At 47.4% G+C, this 21,365-nt stretch overlaps 1 protein-coding gene across 1 annotated transcript in view; it reads right to left on the reverse strand.

Moving 5' to 3' along the window:
• Positions 1-19,270, reverse strand: part of Itgb5 (integrin subunit beta 5) — a 109,163-nt gene extending 89,893 nt beyond the window's left edge. Inside the window, exons 1-2 of the mRNA XM_040750877.1 lie at positions 18,942-19,270; positions 4,473-4,558 (exon numbers count right to left, since the gene is read on the reverse strand). Of these exons, the coding sequence (XP_040606811.1) occupies positions 4,473-4,558; positions 18,942-19,011 (156 nt within the window). The 5' untranslated portion in view covers positions 19,012-19,270. The remainder of the gene's footprint in view (positions 1-4,472; positions 4,559-18,941) is intronic.
• Between the last annotated feature and the right edge of the window lie 2,095 nt (positions 19,271-21,365).

Here is a 21,365-nt window from a genome sequence, read left to right on the forward strand (position 1 = left end):
TTCTTAATCTCATGTATATCCAGTAAGGTTAGGTGCTGGGTAATGTCATCCTTATTGTATGTTTCAAGAAATTAATAGTAGTCTTGTAGGGCAATGAAATACCTCATACCTGAAAACCCCAGCACTCTAGAGACAGAGGCAGATAACTGAATCTGAGGACAGCCTGAGCTATATCATAAGCTACTACGTAAACAAACAAACTGACTATGATGACACACCTGCAATCTTAAGGCTTAGGAGGTAGAAACAAGAACATGAGAAGTTCAAAGTCATCCCAAGACACAAGCAAGTCAAGGTCAGCCTAGGCTACCAAAGACCCTCATGCAGACCAAGAGTAAATCATGGCAAAGCTGGAATTTATACTTTGCCTAACTCCAGGTTTGCTTAGCAAGCCTCGTATTATCAAATTTGCATTCCTGTTCCAACCTTGGAAGGACACTAGGTATGAATGAGACAAAAAAGATGATTATTTAATTGGTAACAGGTAGGAACGCACATTAACCCAGTAAGAGGAGATAAGTCTGGGAGAGAGGTTATAATACACATACCACACTGGTTCCTTTTATTCACAAAAGGAGAGTTTGTGCTTCATGGTTCTAATGACAGTTTAGAAAAGTGACCTGGAAACTTAATTTAAGACAAGAAACTTAGCTTGGAATGGCAGCACCGATTTGTAAGCCCAGCACTTGGGAGGCACAGGTAGGTGGGTCTCTGTCAGTTCAAGGCCAGCCTGATTTACAGAGCCAGTTCCAAATACTATTTTACAATGAGATTATTATAGTACTTAATTCATGCAAAACACTGTTCAAAACACATGTCCCTCATGAACCAAGATGTAAGATGCAGTGTACTTTATGCCTCCCTGCTTCTACTGACACGCTTTGTGCCAAAGTGCAGCAATTCTGGTGATAAATATATTCTGGTGTATATGATGTCATTTTCCTAGTAACCAAGTATCATGTTTGTGTTTGTAAGGCATGGAAGGAAGGAAGGAGGAGAAGGAAAGAAGGAAGGAGGGAGCGAGGAAGGAAGGAAGGAAGGAAGGAAGGAAGGAAGGAAGGAAGGAAGGAAGGAAGGAAGGAAGGAAACTGATGTGGTGGTTTCTCAGAAAATAGGAAATAAATCTACCTCAATACCCAGCAATGCCACTTTTGGGCACATACCCAAAGGATACACACTCATACCACAAGGACATAATAATGCTCAGCTATGTTCATAGCAGCATTGTTTGTAATAGCCAGAACCTGGAAACAACCTAGATGTCCTGCAACTGAAGAATGGATAAGGAGAATGTGGTACATTTACACAATGGAGTACTACTCAGCAGTAAAAAACAATGACACCTTGAAATTTGCAGGCAAATGGACGGAACTAGAAAAAAAAATCCTAAGTGAGATAACCCAGACACAGAAAGACAAATATGGTATGGACTCACTCATATGTGGATATTAGGCATAAAGCAAAGGATAACTAGCCTATAATCCACAACGCTGGGAAAGCTAGGTAACAGAGGACCCTAAGAGAGATATACATGGATTGGCCTAAGAATGGGAAATAAACAAGACCTCCTGAGTAAATCGGGATGGGGGGGGGTTGAAAGGGAAGAAGGGAGGAAAGAAGGGAAGTGGGGACGTGAACACGAGGGAATGGGACAGGTGAATTGGGGGAAGGGCAGAGAGGGAGAGCAAGGAAAGCATTGCCTTGATAGAGGGAGTCAGTATGGGATTAATGAGAAACCAGCACTAGGGAAATTCTCAGGAATATACAAGGATGACCACAGATAAGATTCTAAGCAATAGTGAAGAGGTTGTCTGAGCTGGCCTTCCCCTGCAACCAGATTGATGACTACTATAATTGTCATCATAGAACCTTCATCCAGTAACTGATGGAGGCAGATGCAGAGATCCACAACTAACAACTGGGCGGAGCTCCCAGAGTCCAGTCTAAGCAAGGGGAGGAGTGATGATAAGAGCAAAGGGGTCAAGACCAGGATGGGGAAACCCACAGAAACAGCTGACCTGAGCTAGCGGGAGATCACTGACTCTGGACTGACAGCTGGGGAACCTGCATAAGACCAAACTAGGCCCCCTGAATGCAGGTGACAGTGGGTGGCTTGGGCAGTTTGTGGGGCCAGTGGCAGTGGGACCAAGATTTATCCCAAGTGAATGAACTGGTTTTTTGGAACTCATTTCCTATGGAGAGACACCCTGTTCAGCCTAGACACAGTGGGGAGGGCCTTGGTCCTGCCCCAACATGGTGATGGGACAGACTTTGCTGACTCCCCATGGGAGGCCTTACCCTTGATGAGGAGCAAAAGGAGGGGGTGGGAGGAGGGAAGAGAAAGGTAACTGGGATTATTATGTAAAAATAAATAAATAAAAGGCAATGGCCCCCACAGGCTCAGATATTTGAATACTTGGTTGTTAGTAAATGGCACTACTTGAGGGAGATTAGGAGGTGTGGCCTTGTTGGAGTAGGTGTGGCTTTGTTGGAGGAAGTGTGTCACTGGAGGCAGGCTTTGGGTTTCAAATGCTCAAGCCAGGCCCATTGGCTCTTTATCTTCTTGCCAATACAAATGTAGAACTCTCAGCTCCTCTTCACCATGTCTGCCTATGTGTCATCATGCTTCCCTCCATGCTGCTAATGGAATAAATTTCTGATACTGTGAACAAGCCCCAGTTAAATGCTTTCATTTATAAGAGTTGCTGTGGCATCACTTCACAGCAATAGAACACTAAGACAACTGGTCTACCTAATATTTACATTGCTTTATGATAATAACATATCTAACATCATCCAAGCACATTCCTTCCTATAGGACTTAAAGAAATGGTTTTTGGGCATCACACTTTTGGGTGATATTTGATCACTCTGTGAAACCCCAGAGTTTGCATTTGCATTAATTAAATAAAATTAACCTTGGGTTAGGAGTTTGAGTTAGCAACTGGTTGACAGAAACTAATCACAGAGCATCAGAGATTATCTGGAAGAGAGAGAGAGATGCACCAGAAGTAGTAAGGAGGAATTTGGAGTGGCACTTTTTTGTTTGTTTGTTTGGTTGGTTGGTGGAGTGGAAGGATGGGCCTTTTCAGAGAGATGTCAGCAAAGAGAGAAGGTTAGCTATTTGCTACTCAACCTCTCTGAGCTAGCAGGTTTTCACCCCAGCCTTTGAATCTCAAGTCTTATTTATAATTAGAATGATAAGCATTTAGTTAAAGCTACCTTTAGCAGCAGCAGCACAGATGGTGCCTGCGGGAACAGAATTCATGCCAGACTGTGGCCTGAGCAGTCAGGCTGCTGCCAGAAAAGCAGGCCAGTAACTGCGGAGTCACAATTGCTGGTTGAAACAGCAGTAGATTACACCACATCTTTAATCCCTGCACTCGGGAGGTAGAGGCAAAGGGATCTCTGTGGGTTTCACGCCAGACTAGTCTACATAAAGTTTCAGAACAGCTAGAGCTACTTAGCGAGGCCCTGTTTCTAACTAAAAATTTGAAAAGGAAAATAAATAAATAAATAAATGTAAAGAAAACCTATGAAAGAGATTCCCAGCTTTGCAGGAGAGCCTGCCTGATGCTGCCATCAATGTGAATAGCAAATGTGTGTCTGACTTCCTTTTGTTCTGTGGCTACAAAAGTTCATTTAACTTGTTCATGGTAGAACATACTAGGATCCTTGAATCCTTGTTCCTAGGCCACAGCGGTTCAGAAAAAACTTTTTTTTACTTCCTTTAAAGGCAAAGTGGTTATTTTACATTATGATAGTTATGGACACCACCAGCCCAAGGCCTGCTTTGAATTGTTACACAAGAAACTCACTTCCCAAGTTCAGCTCTTCCACAGAGTGCTCATCCAAAGTCCAGGAAACCACAGCTGAGTCCTCACTGGTTCCCATACACAAGAGAACACAATCTGGTTCCTCCAAGTAACAGTCAACACTACAAATCAACCAGAACCTGTGGGCTGGGGATTTAGCTCAGTGGTAGATCAAGGCCCTGAATTCAATCTCCAATAATGAAAACAAAAGGAAAGTGAGCAACCCAGTGACCAACCCAGTCTGCCGATGATAGAATGTCACTCACTTGCCTAGCATCCATAAGGCCTTAGGCTCAGCACCACACACAAACAAAGCAAGAAAGAGGCCAGAAGAAGCTTGGAGATGGGGCTGGTGGCGCAGGCCTATAATCTCGGGTACTGGAGACGAGGAGGGCTGCAAATTCAAGGCTTACCTAGGCTAGAGAGCAAATTCAAAGCCAGCCCAGGCAACTTAGTGAGACTATCCCAAAACAACCTGGAGAGGTGAGGTGAGGGGCTGCAGATCTACCTCTGCAGTAGAATGCTTGCAGGCAAATATCCAAACAAGTCAGAGACCTGTGAATGAGCCAGCAACTGTTCAGCTTCTGGTGTACATTTGTGTGCTATGGTCCCCCCACAACCCTCCCCCTCCCTCATTTCCCTCCCCATCACACATACCTCTTTGGAGCACCAGGCACATTTGGGGTGAATTAATAGACATTCTTCACATGAGGTGGCACTTCCACTAGTGCAAATGTTGAGCCCTTCAAAGCAAGATGAAGATACATTGATTAGCTTCTCACTATAAACATCACCAACAGGGACTGGAGAGATGGTTTAGTGGTTAAGAGCACTTGCTGCTCTCCCAGAAGACCTGGTTTTAGTCCCAGCACCCACATCAGGTGACTCACAACCATCTGTAACTCCAGCTCAGGGGAATCAGATGCGCACACGCACACGCACGCATGCGCGCGCACACATACACACACACACACACTAATAATAATACATTACTAATGAAGTCGTTGAGTGCCTGGGAGAGGGACAAGATGAGAGTCACTCCTAACAGGTGTGAGGATATAGAGGACCCCAGTGCTAATTTCAGGTCAAGGTTCCCTCACTGAGGCCAATGCAATCTCTGGAATATCCACCATGTGCCCATGAGTGAGCAATTCCTACTTTGCTCCATCCACGTAGATGCCATCTCTTTTCCCTGTAACTCAGCATATCATCCCCTTGATTGAAGGAAAAGGTCCTTCTACACTTTCAGAAAAAAAAATCAGTTTCACTTAGATGCTAAAAAATAAAAATTGGAAATCTAATTACTTGGGGTACCATCTCATCAAAATCTGCAGCTACTCAATGCCACCACACACCCCTTAGAGATGAAACACAATGCTGATTAAGATCAAGGAATTCACTTATTCAGCAAATCTACTAACAGACAAGGAGGAAAAGCCTACTGATGTGTGCTATGTACTAAGAAAACACTGGGCATACAGACTCATGCCTATAACCCTGTTAGGAGAGGCAGGAGGATCAGGAGCTAGGCCAGCCTGAGCTACATAGGGAATTCCAGGCTGGCTAAGCTATGTAAGATCGTCTTTCAGAACTTATCTAATGTTTTTACTAATGGAGTGGTGCACGCCTTCATTCCAGAACCCAAGAGGCAGGCAGGTCTCTGTGAGTTCCACATCAGTCAGGGCTACATAAAGAGGGAGGGAAGGAGGTTGGGAGAGAGGGACTGAGTGTTAATTCTGGAGCTGTTGAGGTGCAAGCATGAAAACCTTAAGTTCAAATCCCCGGCACCTACCTAAAAATCTTGGTCTGGCCATACATGTTATCCAAGGTGTGTCTGGAGGCTTACAACACACAGGGGCAACCCCATCACTATTGGGAAAACAGACACAGGAGGATCGCTCTGGCTTGCTGACCACCAGTCTAGCTGGGTTCAGTGAGAAACCCTGCCTGGAGGGAGTAAGGCAGCAAGTGGCAGAGCAGGACACCCAACGTGTACGTACACATCCATAAAAAGAAAATTTTAAAAGTAAAGGACTTGCTGGGCAGTGGTGGTGCGCACCTTTAATCTCAGCACTTGGGAGGCAGGCGGAGTTCTGTGAGTTCAAGGCCAGACTGGTCTACAAAGTGAGTTTCAGGACAGCCAGGGCTACATAAGAGAAACCCCATCTTAAAAAATAAAAACATAAAAGACTTTAAATTTTTAACTCAGCACACATTCCTGATTATTTTTTTAAAAAAGTTAGAAGCTCATATTAGAAGGAAACCTCAAAGCCAGGCAAGCCTTTCCTCACCCGCCCCACTCTCTGGGACAGAGGCGTCCGATTGTGGCAGTGAGATTAAATCTACGAGCCTCCCTCCTCTGCAGCACCAACAACACAGGTGTCCTTGGTGGAGTTGACCATATCTGTCTTTCACTTCCTCCCAGAAAAGCGGATGGTCTCCAGCCAAGGAGGAATGACCCAGTTTGTCCCTAACAGACCCGTCCATCTCCTGGTCACTGCTAAGTAAAGAACACAGAAACGCACACTGGATGGAGGGAGAAGTTTCCTGGCTTTTGTCTGGTTTTGCTTACTTTTCTTTCTGGCCCCAGCTCCCAATCCTCTTGCCTCTGCCTCCCAACAGCTATGATTATAAGAATGTGTCAACATGCCCAACAACTGTTCAGCTCTTAAGGGAGGAAAATAAAACAAAGAAAAGAAAATTAAACAGAGAATGGTAAAGAAAATACAGGGGAGTAGGAGGGTGTCCCCCAGTTCCACTAAATATCATAAAAATAATTATATAGACAGACCCACAAGATGGCCCAGTAGGTAAAGTCACTTGTTGGACAAGCCTGATGACCTAAACTCAATCTCTGGAACCCATGTACAGGTGGAATGAGAGAGCCAACCCCACAAAATTGTCCTCTGGCCTTGACACAGACATTACAGTGTGTGCACACACACAAAAATAAAAAAAAACTAATATTGTAAATAATCAGTACAGTTCTATACACTAACATCAAGCTATCTGGAAAAGAAATAAAGAAAATGATCCCATATACAACCAATCTAAAAAGAAAAAAGAAAGGGGGAGGGGCCAGAGAGAAGGCTCAGCAATTAAGGGCAATGGCTGCTCTTGAAGAAGACAGTGCAGCTCACAGCCATCTGTAACTCCAGCCCCAGGAACCCAGTGCCCTCTTCTGATCTCTGCATGAACCAGGCACACAAATGGTATATACACGCAACAAAACATTCAAGCACATTAAATAGGCTTTAAAAAATGAGTGATGCCAGGCAGTGGTCCTAGCATTCGAGAGGCAGAGGGATCTCTTGTGAGTTGGAGGATAACCTGGTCTACAGAGTGAGTTCCAGGACAACCAAGGCTACACTGAGAAACCCTGTGGGGGTGGGATGAGGGTGGGGGTGACACGTGATGTAGAATACACTATTGACTAGCAAAGATGTGTTTGCCTTTGTTTATGTGGCATTTGTTTAATGATATAAAGATGTGTTGCATTTGTTTCACCTTGCCTGCCTAAGGCACCTGTCTGGTCTAATAAAGAGCTGAATGGCCAATAGCTAAGCAGAGAAAGGCTTGGAGGGGCTAGGAGGGAGAAAATAAAAGGGAGAAGAACTCTAGGCTCCAGAGAAAGGAGAAAGAGAAGACAAGGAGGGAGACTTCCAAGGCCAGAAGCCAGGCAGCCACCAGCCAACAGACACAAGAAGCAATGAAAATAAAATGCACAGAAGAAAGGTTAAAAGCCCCTAAGGCAAAAGGCAGATAAAAAGAAACAGGTTAATTTAAGTTAAAAGAGCTAGCCAGAAACAAACTAAGGCTGAACATTCAAAACTAATAGTAAGTCTCTGTGTCACGATTTGGGAGCTGGTTGATGGCCCAAAACAAAAAGCCTGGTACAGACCTGTGCACGGGTTGGAAGAATGAATAACCTTTTAAAAGTCACATGCTACCCAAAGGGACCAGCAGAGTCATGCTACCCTATTGTGTCCTGTGCGTTTTTCACTAATATTGTTTTTAAGAAATCCTAAATTTTATCTCAAAGAGGCAATGAAGTCTTGAACAAACAGAAAAAAACCTGCAGGTATCATTCTCCCCAATTTCAAATATACTACCAAGCTACACTAATCAAAATGTCAGTGGGGAGGTGACAGAGACGCAGCAGATAGAACTCCCTGGTCTTTTGGGGCTAAACAAAGCAGGGTTCATGGCTTCAACACTGGGAAAAATTTCAGGACTAGCCAGTTTATCCAGAAGAGTTGGGAGGGTTTTTTTTTTTTTTCTGTTTGTTTTTCGAGACAGGGTTTCTCTGTATTACTTTGAGGCTGGCCTCGAACTCACAGAGATCCGCCTGCCTCTGCCTCCCGAGTGCTGGGATCAAAGGCGTGTGCCACCAACACCCGGTCAGGTTGGGAGGTTTTGATTGAAGACATTTTAGTATAAGCTTAAGTAAGAAGAAAGACACACTCAAGTTTAAGTATGGGCTCCTCAACAGAGAGTAAGCATTACCCATACAGACCAGGAATGGAGAGATGCCTCACCGGTTTGAGAACACTGATTTGCTCTTCCAGAGGACCCAGGTTTAATTCCCAGCACCTACATGGCAGCTCACTACTGTCTGTAACTCCAAAATCTGACACCCTCATACAGACATACATGCAGGCAAACACCAATCAATGCACATAAAATGGAAAAAGATAAATTATGAAAAAGAGGTTACTGAGAAGTCTTATTTTCTTTCCTGTATTGAGTGCTTTGCCTGCGTGGATGTATGTGCACAGCGTCCGTGTCTGAGGATGTCAGATTTCCTAGAACTGGGGTTACATGGTTGTTAGCCTCCATGTGGGTACTAGGGAACCAAACCTGGGTCCTCTGGAAGAGTCACAAGCGCTCTTTTGGTTTTTCGAGACAGGGTTTCTCTACATGGCTTTGGAGGCTGTCCTGGAACTCGCTCTGTAGACCAAGCTGGCCTCGAACTCACAGAGATCTGCCTGCCTCTGCCTCCCAAGTGCTGGGATTAAAGGCGTGTGCCCGGCCCCACAAGTGCTCTTAATCACTGTGCCATCATCTCTCCAGCTCCTCTTTATCCCTTGATAAGAGAAATGCCACTGGCAGATTTATAATCTGATACAGAAAAACCAGAAGTCACTAGGGTTGCACAAGGGTTTTAGAAGTCCCTTCTCTGTAAATGGAATTTCTGCTGAGATTCCTAGAAAACTGCGGGTTTACAGACGGGAAGTGGGAAAGCCTCAAGCAGCTGGTAATTGTTTTTGCTTTTCTGCAGGGCTGCTTCAACCAGATTCCTGAGTGAGGGGCTCCTATCCTCCTCAGGTCCCCAGAACGTTTCCTGCCTTTTCTCCTGCCTCAAAACCAGCCCCACCTCTGTTCCTGCAGCACCCCCACCCCCCACAGATACACAGATCAACAGAACTGAAACAGAGCCCATAAAGTAAAAACTTCACATTTATGGTCAACAGATTTTCATCAATGGCGCTAACAACCACAATAAAAGCTTAGTCCCTTCAGTAAGTAGTTGAGACAGTGGCCTCCCACACCCAACAGAATGGAACCATACCCCTAACTCACCCCACATGCAAAAAGCAATTCAAAATGGATTATAGACTTAGTGCTAGGATGTAGTTCAGTTCCATGCTTGGCATGGTTCCATCAGTTCTGGGCTCCATCAATACCTCAGACGCCAGGTGGGGTGGTGCACACCTGTGCACCCAGTATTAGGGGAAGACAGAGCAGGAAGGTCCAATGGTCGAGGTTACCCTCATCTACACAGCAAGTCCAAGGTTGGCCTGAACTACATAAGACCCCATCTCAAAGGGACAGAGAGATGACCCAGCAGTTAGCTGCTCCTGCTAACGACCCAGGCTGGGCAGCTCACAACCACCTACACCCCCAGCTCTCAGGGATCTGATGTCTCTAGCCTCTGAAGGTACACTGCACTGTTTGTATTTTTATTTTATTTACTTTTATTTTTGCTGGGCAGGGAGACACATGCCTTTAATCCCAACATTTGGGAGGTAGAGACAGGCTATATAGTAAGATCCTGCCTCAATTTTTTTTAATTTTAAAATATATATAATCAATGACAAAGAAAATTTAATCTACACACACACACACACACACACAAATGAAATGTTAACTTTTTAGAAATGAAATCCAGTCATTGAAGGATAGATACTATGATTAAAAAAAAAAAAACAACCCAGGCACAGAAGGACATAGCCTTGCCATCTTAGCTGCATGCAGCAAGCTCATAGAATCTGAAGCTTACAGAAGCAGAGAACAGGATGGGGGCTGCCAGGGGCACACAGGATGGGGAGTGAGACTGTAGCCAAAAGCACCAAACTGTAGTTGGGATGGACATGTTGTAGAGACCTGCTGTAGACATGGTGACTACAGGTGTGTACTGCAAAAAATTCTGGTTTTGACCAAATTCCCTTGCCTGTCAAGCAATCTGAGGATAGAAAAAGCAACTCTAAAACAAAAGTTGCTTTTCTCTGCCCCTTCTCAACCTCATCACACACAGGAGTCAGAGGCAGGAGGATCTCTTGAGGCCAGCCTGGTCTACAGAGCGAGTTCCAGTACAACCTGAGCTAAACAGAGAAACCTTGTCTGAAAAAAAAAAAACTATACACAGACATAAGTATCTGGACAATATAATGGAACTTGAAAGCCTAGGAGCTGGGAGTGTTTTCAGGCAAGCTAATTAAGTTGTCACATTTACGCATAAACCTAAGGAAAGCTGACAAGTGTCTGGGAAGAAGGGGCCCTGTTGACCAGAAGCAGGTCCAGAGAGGTTCCCATTGTCAAGAGCCACCACAGGGTGCCCATCCGGTGGTCCCTGTGCTCTCTGAGATACAGGGAGGCTGTGGCCTGCTGATCTCCACAGCTCCTGGAGGAGACTGCTAACCATACCACTGTTTGAAAGGAGCCTGTGGACAGAGCCCTCACTTAGGGTTCAGTTCAAAACCACATGAATTCACAGCTAGCACTTTCTGATAATCTGAGCCTCTGGAGTCCAGGCTGAAGGCCCAGGGCCCAGCAGGGCAAATTATTTTTTCTGTCCTAGGCCAGACAGTCCTCAGTCTTCTAATCTACCACCTCCAAAGACTTGGACTATTAATAAGAGCTCAATGACACCATGAGCACCTAATATGACAACAGTCAAACAGCCAGCTGGCCATGGTGGCTTATGCCTGTAACTCAGCAGTCTGGAGGTGGAACCAGGACTGTCACAAGTGCTACAAATGAGTTCCAGGCCAGCCTGGACTAGAGTGAGAGTCTGTCTCAGAAAAACAAAACCCATATTGAAAAGCCATAAAAACAGCAAGTGACTCTGCTTTGGTAGTTGTTTATATTAATACTCCATATTCACACTCGATAATGAAGAACTTTTATGACATTCAACTGCCCTAAAATTAGGTTGCCCTTGGGACCAATCCAGGCTCCAGACCCTCTGCATTAAATTAGACCTAATCTCTGAGCTCTGGACTGGGGAGGTTAGAGGCACAGCCCTCATCACAGGTTCCTGGGAGCATCAGACAGCAAGAAGCTCCAGAACCCCAGATCACAGGCTGGGTGCCAGGCACATTCCAGTGACAGTCACTTCCTTTGGCATCTCTGCTCTCCACCTATTAATATTTCAGAGTTTGGATTTGGCTGCATGAGTCACTGGCACCACGAAGCGTTTTGAAAAGGAAGGAAGCAATGAATACAAGGCCAAGCAGCCAGAGTTCACCAATGTCGCAATGTTGTGTCTAGGTCACAGAGACAGGCACTGCTGGCCCAGCCGGCAGCCACGTCTTCACTATTCCCAGGTCAGCTTCAACTCTCGGAAGCTCTATCACTTCAAATCTCATTCAGGGTTTATTACAAAATATGATCTACAAATATGCTTTACTTGCAAAGCCCATTGACTCAGCCCTCTCTCTCATCAATCATATCTGGGCAGTCCATGCCTGGCCTAATGTCCATCCAAGATGTGTGAAGTGTTTTCCCTAACCCAACCCTTCCTGCCCCACCCCTCCAGAAGAGCCAAAAGCTCCAGGCAGCCCTCTGGCCTAACTTTCTGCAGGACCCTCCAGACCACCTTTGTTCTAGCCAGGCCCTCTCATGTCTGCCTATCCAGAACATCCAAAGCTGGACAACTACTACTGAAGCAGACAACCAGCAGTTGTGATTGCCTCATCCAAAACATTCCACGGGATAACGGAAGTGAGCAAAAGCAGGTATCAAATCAGCCTGACCCTTCCGGCTTGAAGGTGGCAAGGCACTAGGGTGCCTCTCCCCCACCTGAACTGTGCCCCCATATTTATCACACAAGACACAGGGTTTCTAGCAGGGAATCCAGCAACTAAATAGTCATGTCTAAAGACGGCGCCACAAATTTCAAGTATGTCCTAGCAAGGTGTTACTTCCTGGTTTGATCAGTGTTTCTATAACATATATTTACCCGTCCTCTGTTTTTATTCAAAAACAGCATTAAATATACTTCTGCATTTTTATATTTATTTTTTTGTTTGTTGCGACAGGGTTTCTCTGTGTAGCCTTGGCTATCCTGGAACTCAGAGATCCGCCTGCTTTTGCCTCCTGAATGCTGAGATTAAAGGTGCTACCACTGTCCAGCTGCTTTTTATTTTTAATTTAGCCATACATTGGGGCAAACTTCATATCAGGGTCTTCATTCTTTTTCATAGCTGCATAGTATTTCATTATATGAATTACTGTTTAAAAAATGGAATGTCGCCGGGCGGTGGTGGCACACGCCTTTAATCCCAGCACTCGGGAGGCAGAGGCAGGCGGATCTCTGTGAGTTCGAGGCCAGGCTGGACTGACAGCCTCCAAAACAATACAGAGAAACCCTGTCTCATAAAACCAAAAAAAAAAAAGGAATGTCACCACCTTGATCTGGAATTCAAGGTCAGCCTTGGCTACATGGTGACTTTGAAGCTATCCAGGGCTAAGAGACCCCAACAAACCAATCACTCAATAAAAAATATGCAAGTCACATCTGGTATATAGAAACACTGATGTATAAGGATCTAACCGGGACTATCCTTGCAGGACAGAGGCCATCAGGGAACTATATCCTGGGCTAACGGAGTCTTCTCACCATATCCTACTTAGACTCGGAAGGGAAGATTATGTGAGGCGCTCCCTTGGGCAGCACAAATGCAAAAACTAGAACAAGATGGGCATGGCCTCTGCACACAGATGACTCATATATCCAAGAAAAGTTCCACATTAGAACAGAAAAAGAAAAATATTTGAAAAATATTCAAAAATGGAGGCAACTGGGGTTGGTTAACAGGTAAAGGTTTTGCCACACAAACCTAATGACGTGAGTTCAGTCTCCAGACGAAAGTAAAAACTGCTAGGCATGGCAGCACACTTCTGTAATCCCAGCACTCCTAGTGTGAGATGGGAGGCAGGGACAGAGTTGCTCAGAACCTCGAGGGCCCAGCTAGCCTCCAGTTCCTCAAGCACACATGGCGGCAGGAACAAGAGAGATGCTGCCTTAACAAGGTAGAGAGAGAGGATGGAGAGGTGGCTGAGCGGTTAAGAGCACTGACTACTCTTCTAGAAGACCCAGGTTCAATTCTCAGCACCCACACGGCAGCTCATGTAACTCCACACGTGACTCCAGTACTGGTGAGACCTGACACCTTCACACATAAAATGAATTTAGAGAACAGACTTGTGACAGTTGTCCTCTCATCTCCACACATACATACACACATACATCATGGCGCTCATGCATGTTAATAAACAGAGACAAGAGGCCACAGCGATGGCACAGCCACAAGTGCTTGAAGCCCCAGCGCTGGAAGGCAGAAACAGGCTGCCAATCAGCTCTGGCCTTTCTACATGTATGCTCACTGGCATGCATAGATACATGTGCGCACACACATATTTTTAAATAGAAGATTATTTAACAATGATATCACTTTTAAGTATGTGTATGGGCCTGTATGCGGGTATGCGCACGTGCATGCTGATGCCCGAGGCCAGGGACATCAGATCCTCTGGAGCTGGAGGTACAGGTACTTGCGTGCTATCTCACGTGGGTGGTAGATATCAAACTAGGGTCCTCGGCAGGAGCAGCACATGTCCCTAACCCTGGAGCCAGCTCCACTACGGCAATCAAAGGCTGGGAGTGTAGCTGGTTGGAACAGTGCTACATTCCGGTTTAAAGCTGGTTTACTGTCCAGCACTGCAAAAGTGGAGTATTTACCTCAGCACCCAGGAGGCAGAAGGATGAGTTCAAGGACCTGAGAGCTTGAGGCCAGCCTGGGATGAATGAGTCCTTGTCTCAAAAAGAGAAAGAAACAAAGGAGGCAACCAGTTACTCTTAGAATCTTCCTCCCCAAACATAAGACTCCACCTACTCAAAAGAAAAGAGCATCAGTCTCTATGAACAGGGGCAATGTCTGTAAAAATAACTGAACAGAACTCTAAACTGTCAAAGCCAACTAAAGCAAGGACAGACTGAACCATCACAGCCAAGAGGTGCCCAAGACGGCGGTGACAGTAACATGGCACCCCAACAGGATCCCAGAACAGAACAGGGTTAAAACTCAGGCTGTCTGAGCAGTGCCGAGCTTGGCTAATCAGAGTGTCAATATGGTTCACCCACTGTGACAAATACACAAAACTAATTAATGTAAGATACTGATAACAGGGAAGCTGAGTGTGAAGGTTTAAAACTTCTAGACTTTTCTAAGGGTTTAAAGCCATGGGAAAGGAAGGTCATGATGACACTAAGCAAATCACCTAACCTCCCCACCATACACAGTTCAGAGGTCAAGGCAAACCGGCCATTACCATGGATTCCAGCTTGCTGAATCTTTTTTTTTTTGTTTGTTTGTTTTTTGTTTTTTGGTTTTGGTTTTGGTTTTGGTTTTTCGAGACAGGGTTTCTCTGTGGCTTTGGAGGCTGTCCTGGAACTAGCTCTTGTAGACCAGGCTGGCCTCGAACTCACAGAGATCCGCCTGCCTCTGCCTCCCGAGTGCTGGGATTAAAGGCGTGCGCCACCAACGCCCGGCAGCTTGCTGAATCTTGACACCTTGCAATGCGGTCTCCTTTCCCAGGATGCTTCCTCCTAACAGCAGCTGCCCATACAGACCCTGACTGACTTCAAAGTGAGGCCTGGAGGGGGAGGGGCAGGTCAGGACAGTGGATGGGGTAAAGTGCCAAAGAGGGAAATCAAGGACAGAACGAAGTCAGAAAGAAGAGGAATGAGGCGGCAGCTTTGGATGAGTGGCCGGGGACCATGGGCTGAGCAGGAGACACCATGAGGAGGCCTGTGGGGGTGACGGAAGCAGCCAGACAACAGCTCCCTGGGAGACAGTCCAGGCAGGAGGCAGTGTGAAGCCTGTGAGGAGATGGTGGTGAGAGAAGGCAGGAAGCCTTGGGGCTTCCGGCAGAATCAGAAGCCTGAAAGGTTCTAAGCAGACTGGGGAGTTTCAACAGGATTACTCTGAGTGAGGGATGCCAGTAACTAAAGGGCTTGGTTGGGTGCGGAAGTAGGTTCTGGCTTTGCCAGAGACAGGGAAAACATCTGAACAACTGTGGCAAGGCTGCCGAAGGGATCCAGTGAGGCAGGCCCCACGCTGCAGCGCTGGCTTGGGTGAGTCAGCCCTGAAGCAGACTCTTCACCCTGCGGACCAATCAAAGCAAAAAGAATCCTCACCAATAAAAGGGTGCCGATCACCCTTTGAAGCGGCGGTTCTCAACCTTCCTGATGCCTCGACCCTTTAATACAGTTCCTCATGTTGTGGCGACCCCCAACCACACAATTACTTTCGTTGCTACCTCACAACTATAATTTGGGCTACTGTTATAGATCAGTGTTTTCCGACGGTCTTAGGTGGACCTCCGTGAAAGGGTCCTTCCACGGCAGGGGTGGCAACATAGGTTAAGAGCTACTGCTTTAAAGCCAACCAATTTCTCCCACTGGAGAAATGGAAAACAAGCCCCCTTAGGTTTGCAAAGCTCTCGCACAGCCAACTGAAAACACCTGTGAAGAGTCCCCCAGCCCCTGCAGCACACACAGCCTCTAAAAGCCACTCTGTCATTTAAGGGTTGTGTGTAATTACCCACACTGATGATCTTGTTAAAACTTCTCAGAATATTTCCATGACCAGGCTGGAGGAGAAAAAAAGCTGTTACTGGGGCAGGCAGGCACAAAGGGCGATTTGCCAAACTACTTAGATATTTTAATTCTTTGTTGTCTCAGTAGCTAAATAAGCATGGAGAACAAGCAGGGGAGGAATACTAATTAGAGCTAATTAGACCCTGCCCTCTTCTGCCTCAGTCCCCTTTATGAAAAGCCCCCCCTGACTGAGGATGATGAAGTTAAAATGTAAATCCCAGAGGGTAAATAGTCGTCTATGAACCGAGGAAACCCTTCGCATTTCAGTGTACTGGGCCTGGTTACCTAAAGGGAGCTGCCAACCCAGCCAAATTCCAGCAGCCCCACCCCCCTCCCAGCCTCTGCCCACAGCCACAGTGGGCCAGGGTCAGGGTGAGGAGGACCGGGACTGCCAACTTGCATTCTCTAAATGCAACAAAGGGCTCTTGGTATTCGGAGCATTCTAATTTGCCGGGCATCAACTAAAAGAATATTTGACTGCTTATAAAATAATAAGCTACGGTGGCAAACATGACTCCAGTCATGCTGCAGGAGCAACCAAACTCCCCTCTCTGCCTTGGGGCGGAAGTGGGCATGGGAGGCCTCTCCAGTGCTACCCCTCCCTGGTTTTGTGAGACCTTGTGTGTCAGGTTCCAGCCTGGAGACTCTTGGCCCCTGGGGAGGGGGGGGGGGGAGTAGCATAGTAAAGGGTTATTTACAGTGAACCCCTTAAACTTAAGGCCTGTTGCCTGCTGGATTCACTCAGTAGTCTAGGAACACCCAGACGGGTGCCACACTTGACCATTTCTTTCCCAAGATAACCATGATTCCTTTCAAATTATGTTCCTGTTAGCAAGAGAGAAACCAACAGGAGAAAGTCCCTGCCACCTTTCGAGAAAGGGGGGTGGGGGTGGGGAAGAGGACAATAAAGGGTGGGGGGGGTGAGCGATATTGGAAAGTTAAGTCAAATTACCCAAATGAGCCACTCCTTTCTGACCTTGCACAGCGCCTGGCCTGGGCACTCTAAGGAGGTGGCCCACCCTGGAGGCTGGTGTTCTACCACCATTTAACTGACTTTTGGGGACTGGCAGCATGAAATGGTGTAAGGCAAGCCTGTGATCACAGGGCAATGGACAAAACTCTGAAGGCACTGGAACTAAACCACCCAGGCTCCAGGATAAGGTACAATGACCAAACACCTCCAGGCTCACCACTCCCACCCTGAAGCAAGAGGAAAAGCCACGTGGCCCTCCAGGGCCCATCTCTGGGATGAAATTACATGCAAATGAAAAATGAAGGGCACCTCCAGGGGAGGGGGTGGGGCACTCCTTTAATCCCAACACTTGGGAGATGCAGGCAAATGATCTCTGTAAATTCTGGTCTACAGAGAGTTACAGGCCAGGTGGGGTTACATTAAAAGAAAATTTTAAAAAGCAAAAACCTAGCCTCGGAACTATTAACAGTTAACTACTAGGAAGGGAGCTTTCTCTATGATTATAGACCAGGTAAGTAGAGCAGGCTCAAGTTGAAGACCACAGGGCCAAAAATATTTAGGCAGCACAAACTAATCTCATTGTGTGTTTTTTAAATGGACACAAAGTTGGGCTCATAGGGAAGCGGAGGGGTGAATTTGGGAAGAGTTGGGGGAGGGAAAGAAGATAAGATAAACGCAATTCACAAAGAGTAAAGTCTTTGCCACCATGGGAAATGTTCGAGTTTTCATTAGAATCAAATAATGTCTAACTGGAAGGAAACTAAAGCTATTTCCAAACTTGAATTTCACGAAATTAATCAAGGTTGCTGTATGTTTATTCACAAAAAAAGCTAAAAAAAATTCCAAACAATAAAAAGTGAATAAGTTTCAAACTAAAACTGTCCTAAAGTGAGGTCAGTTAACAAAGATATATTCCAGAGGGTGGTGATTCTAGCTACATCTCTTTGCGTTTCCCTGGGGACTCGCGAACACCAAAGATGGGCACCGGTTGCCAGATGGGGGGAAGGGGTGCGACTCACTGATCTACTTATTTTCCCATAAAAGCAGTCTTGCTACACTATTAAGTTTGGACTGGGGCCTGAACGAAGTTTTTGTTTCCTCTACCCCCTCCCCACTCTGAGATGGAAACCTCAACCTCCTTCATGTAAATGAGACGCGGTAGGGGAACGGAGTTCTCTAGCATCCAGGCAACGGCTGGGCTCAGAAAGACAAAACAAGTACCACGGGCTTGAAAAGTGCAGAGCGCACCCTTAATCAATACACAGTTACTTCCGACGGAAAGGAGAAAGTTCGGAAACTCCTGCTTTTGAGTGGGTTGGTTTAGAGGAGGAAGGGCAAGCTCATGTCCCTGGCAGCCAGCGCCGACTAGCATCCTTCCTCTAGGGACTTCTTAACTGCCACTCCCAAGTCTGAAAACTTAACGCAGGTATTTGGGGGCTCCTCAGCGCCTCCAGGACAAGGGAACGTCCGGTTAAGGCAGTGCCAGCAGCCCCTCCGCCGTCAGACCACTGTTTGTGAATCATGGTACAGGCACAAGATCAGATGGCGGCGTCCCAGGTGTGGCCATGACTTCGGACTTGTCGAGTGAAGTAACTTTCAACTTAGATCAGGCGTAGAGAAAGTTGCACTATCCACAGACCTCCCGAGTGGCCGGGCAGCCGCACTTTGGCCCCCACATCACTCCCCGCGGGCCACAAGGGCCGCTTTGTGCAGGCGAGCGCAGAGCTGGGGCCCCAGGACCCGGCGGGGAGGCCTTGCCTCCCGAGTCCCCAGCGCCCTCGGGCTCGGCCACCAGACGCCTGCTGTTTACACAGGAAGGGAAGGCTCCTCCTCAGCCCCGGAGGAAACCTGGCAGCGCACGCAGATGCGGAGCTCGAACCCCGCCGTCCCACCGGGGTGCGCCCCACGGTGTCCCGCACCCTTAGTTTTTTGCAAGCGGCCGCAGGCGAGCAAAGTTCCCGAGCGCACAGGGGGCGACCCCGCTTACCTGCGAGGCGCGGCACGAGCGCGCAGAGCCCGAGCAGACAGGCGTAGAGGGTCGCGGGCACCCGCGGCATGGTGCGCGCCGCTCGGCGAGGGCGCGCGGCGGGGACGAAGCGGGGCCGAGGCCAGGGATCGCAGCCACATGCCGGGCGCTGCACTCCGGCTCACGGTGCCCGCGGCCGGGCTGGCCCGCGCCCCGCCGCCACCATCCTTCTTTCTGGCAGGCTGGGACGCCCTGAGTTGTCGCCGCTCGGGACGCACCTTCGCCGAGTCCCCGCACACCCGCTCTCGGCACCCCTTCGCTTCCCCTCCACCGCCGGGCCCCACTCTCCTCTGCTTTCTCCTCCCCTCTCTCCCGCTGGCTGCCACTCGGTCAGTTTACGGCTAGGCGGGACGGGGCGGGGCGAGCTCCGGGCTGGACCAGCTCCGCCCTGCGCCGGGATCCGCCGGCACGCCTAGGTCCCGGGGTGCCCAGGTGGCTGTCACATCCTATGCATTCGGGGTGTGGGGTGAGGTCTGGATTCAAAACTTCTAGTATGGGGCTCCCTCCCAGGTCTCAGCAGCTACGGGAGGGGGCGGGGCGCAGAGATTACTTGAGCCAAAGCAATCTCAGTATGACTTGAGGAGCCAGGGCAGGTAAAAGCTTGGATCTACCAGGCCATCTCGTCATCCCAGAAGCGCATGCCAGTCGGGGCCTCGTCCCGAGATGGGACAGAGGAGTCTGTTGTATTCAACCAAGACGCCACGCTCCGGACGGTCAAGGGAGGACACGTGGATTAGAGGCGCAGATGAAGCCCAGGCACACTGCAGAGCAGGCATTGTGCTAAGTCTGTTTGTCAGTATACTCACTTCTTGAGTGCTCCTAACATCCCTACTGTTACTTAGATGAGGAAACTGAGGCACAGAGGGTCAACATGAGGAAGTGACCGCTGGGATGTTTTGCACAGAAACTGGTAATGATTTAAGTAAGGCAGCCTAACCTTTGCAGGTGAAGAACCAGCTGGAAAGTCAGGACTTGGAGGCGTGGGTACAAAACCTAAAGCATTTGGATCTTGAGCTTTGTTTATGCCCCTCCCCAACTCGGAATGGTACTGGCAGACGTCAGTTTGTAGTGTAGTATGTATGGGTAGGCAAAAATGAAGCAATCCATAGCAAACTTCGAAATTCAGCCTTAGAATTTCTCTGTAATTTCTTTTTCTTTTTTTTTTTTTTCCGAATCAGGTTTCTCTGTGCGGTTTTGGGTGTCCTGGAACTCACGCTGTAGACCAGGCTGACCTGGAACTCACAGAGATCCGCCTGCCTCTGCCTCCCTGAGTGCTGGGATTGAAAGCATGCCCCACCACCAGGCTTTGTCAAATCTTCTTTTGTTTTGATTTAAGTCATAGTTGAGACCAATAACATCATACTGCAGAGGCAGCCCAGGTTTATCTTGGAATTACCTGCCCCTCGGGGCATTGGCCTTGAGGCCACACTTATTCCCCGATGAGAGGTGGTGGTTCTAAATTATGGGAAGTGATCAAAGAGTTTGAACTGGAAGGCATCCAGTACTGAGTGTTGCTTTGTCTGCTAGGGTCAGCTAGATTGAAAGTGGAGTCCTGAAGGCTGGCTGAATACTGCTTCAAGTACAACAGTCGTTTTCCTACGGGTGCATTCTTTAAGTTCAGGCCCTGCAATAGCCCATCATCTCTGCACCCGGAATGGGTACTTCATTGCTGTTGAAACGTCTCACTTTGTCCCACACCTGGCACAGACCGCCATTTACCTAGATTGCACCTGGAAAATGCTGTGACCCAACTTGTCCTAATTCTCACCAGTCCCCTCCGGTCTTATCTGGTGGTTCTCTGGGCCCCCAGCCTGCCCAGACCTGCCAGAAGCCACGACTCCTGAGCAATCCAAGCTGCATCGAAGCTGATTTGGAAATGCCTTTTCTAGTTCAGAATTTCTGCTCTGTGGTTCCTGCTTTTTACCCTCTCTTCAAGAATCCTTCATCTAAGTGTTCACAGATAAATAGTCAGATATCCACATGATGATCTATGATTTGATCTTAAAAAGAAAGTGAGCTGGACACAGCAGTACACACCTTTAATTCCAGCACTCTGGAGGCAAAGGCAGGCAGATCTGTACATTTGAGGCCAGTCTGGTCTACATAGTGAGTTCCAGGACAGCCAAAACAAACAACAAACAAATGGAATGGAATTCTGACACTTGCTGCAACATTGAAAATATGCTGTGTAACATAAATTAGACCCAAAGGGACAAATATTATATAATTGTGTGTGTGTGTGTTTATGTGTGTGTGTTTAAGTGTGTGTGTGGGGGGGGGGTGTCTCATCTAGCCCAGGCTGGCCTTGAACTGTGTAGTTAAAGAAGATGACTCTGAATTTTTTTTTTTTTTTGGTATTTTCGAGACAGGGTTTCTCTGTACTGT

Source organism: Mesocricetus auratus, unplaced genomic scaffold, assembly GCF_017639785.1.
Source record: "Mesocricetus auratus isolate SY011 unplaced genomic scaffold, BCM_Maur_2.0 Super-Scaffold_100008, whole genome shotgun sequence".
Classification (NCBI taxonomy): Eukaryota; Metazoa; Chordata; class Mammalia; order Rodentia; family Cricetidae; genus Mesocricetus; species Mesocricetus auratus.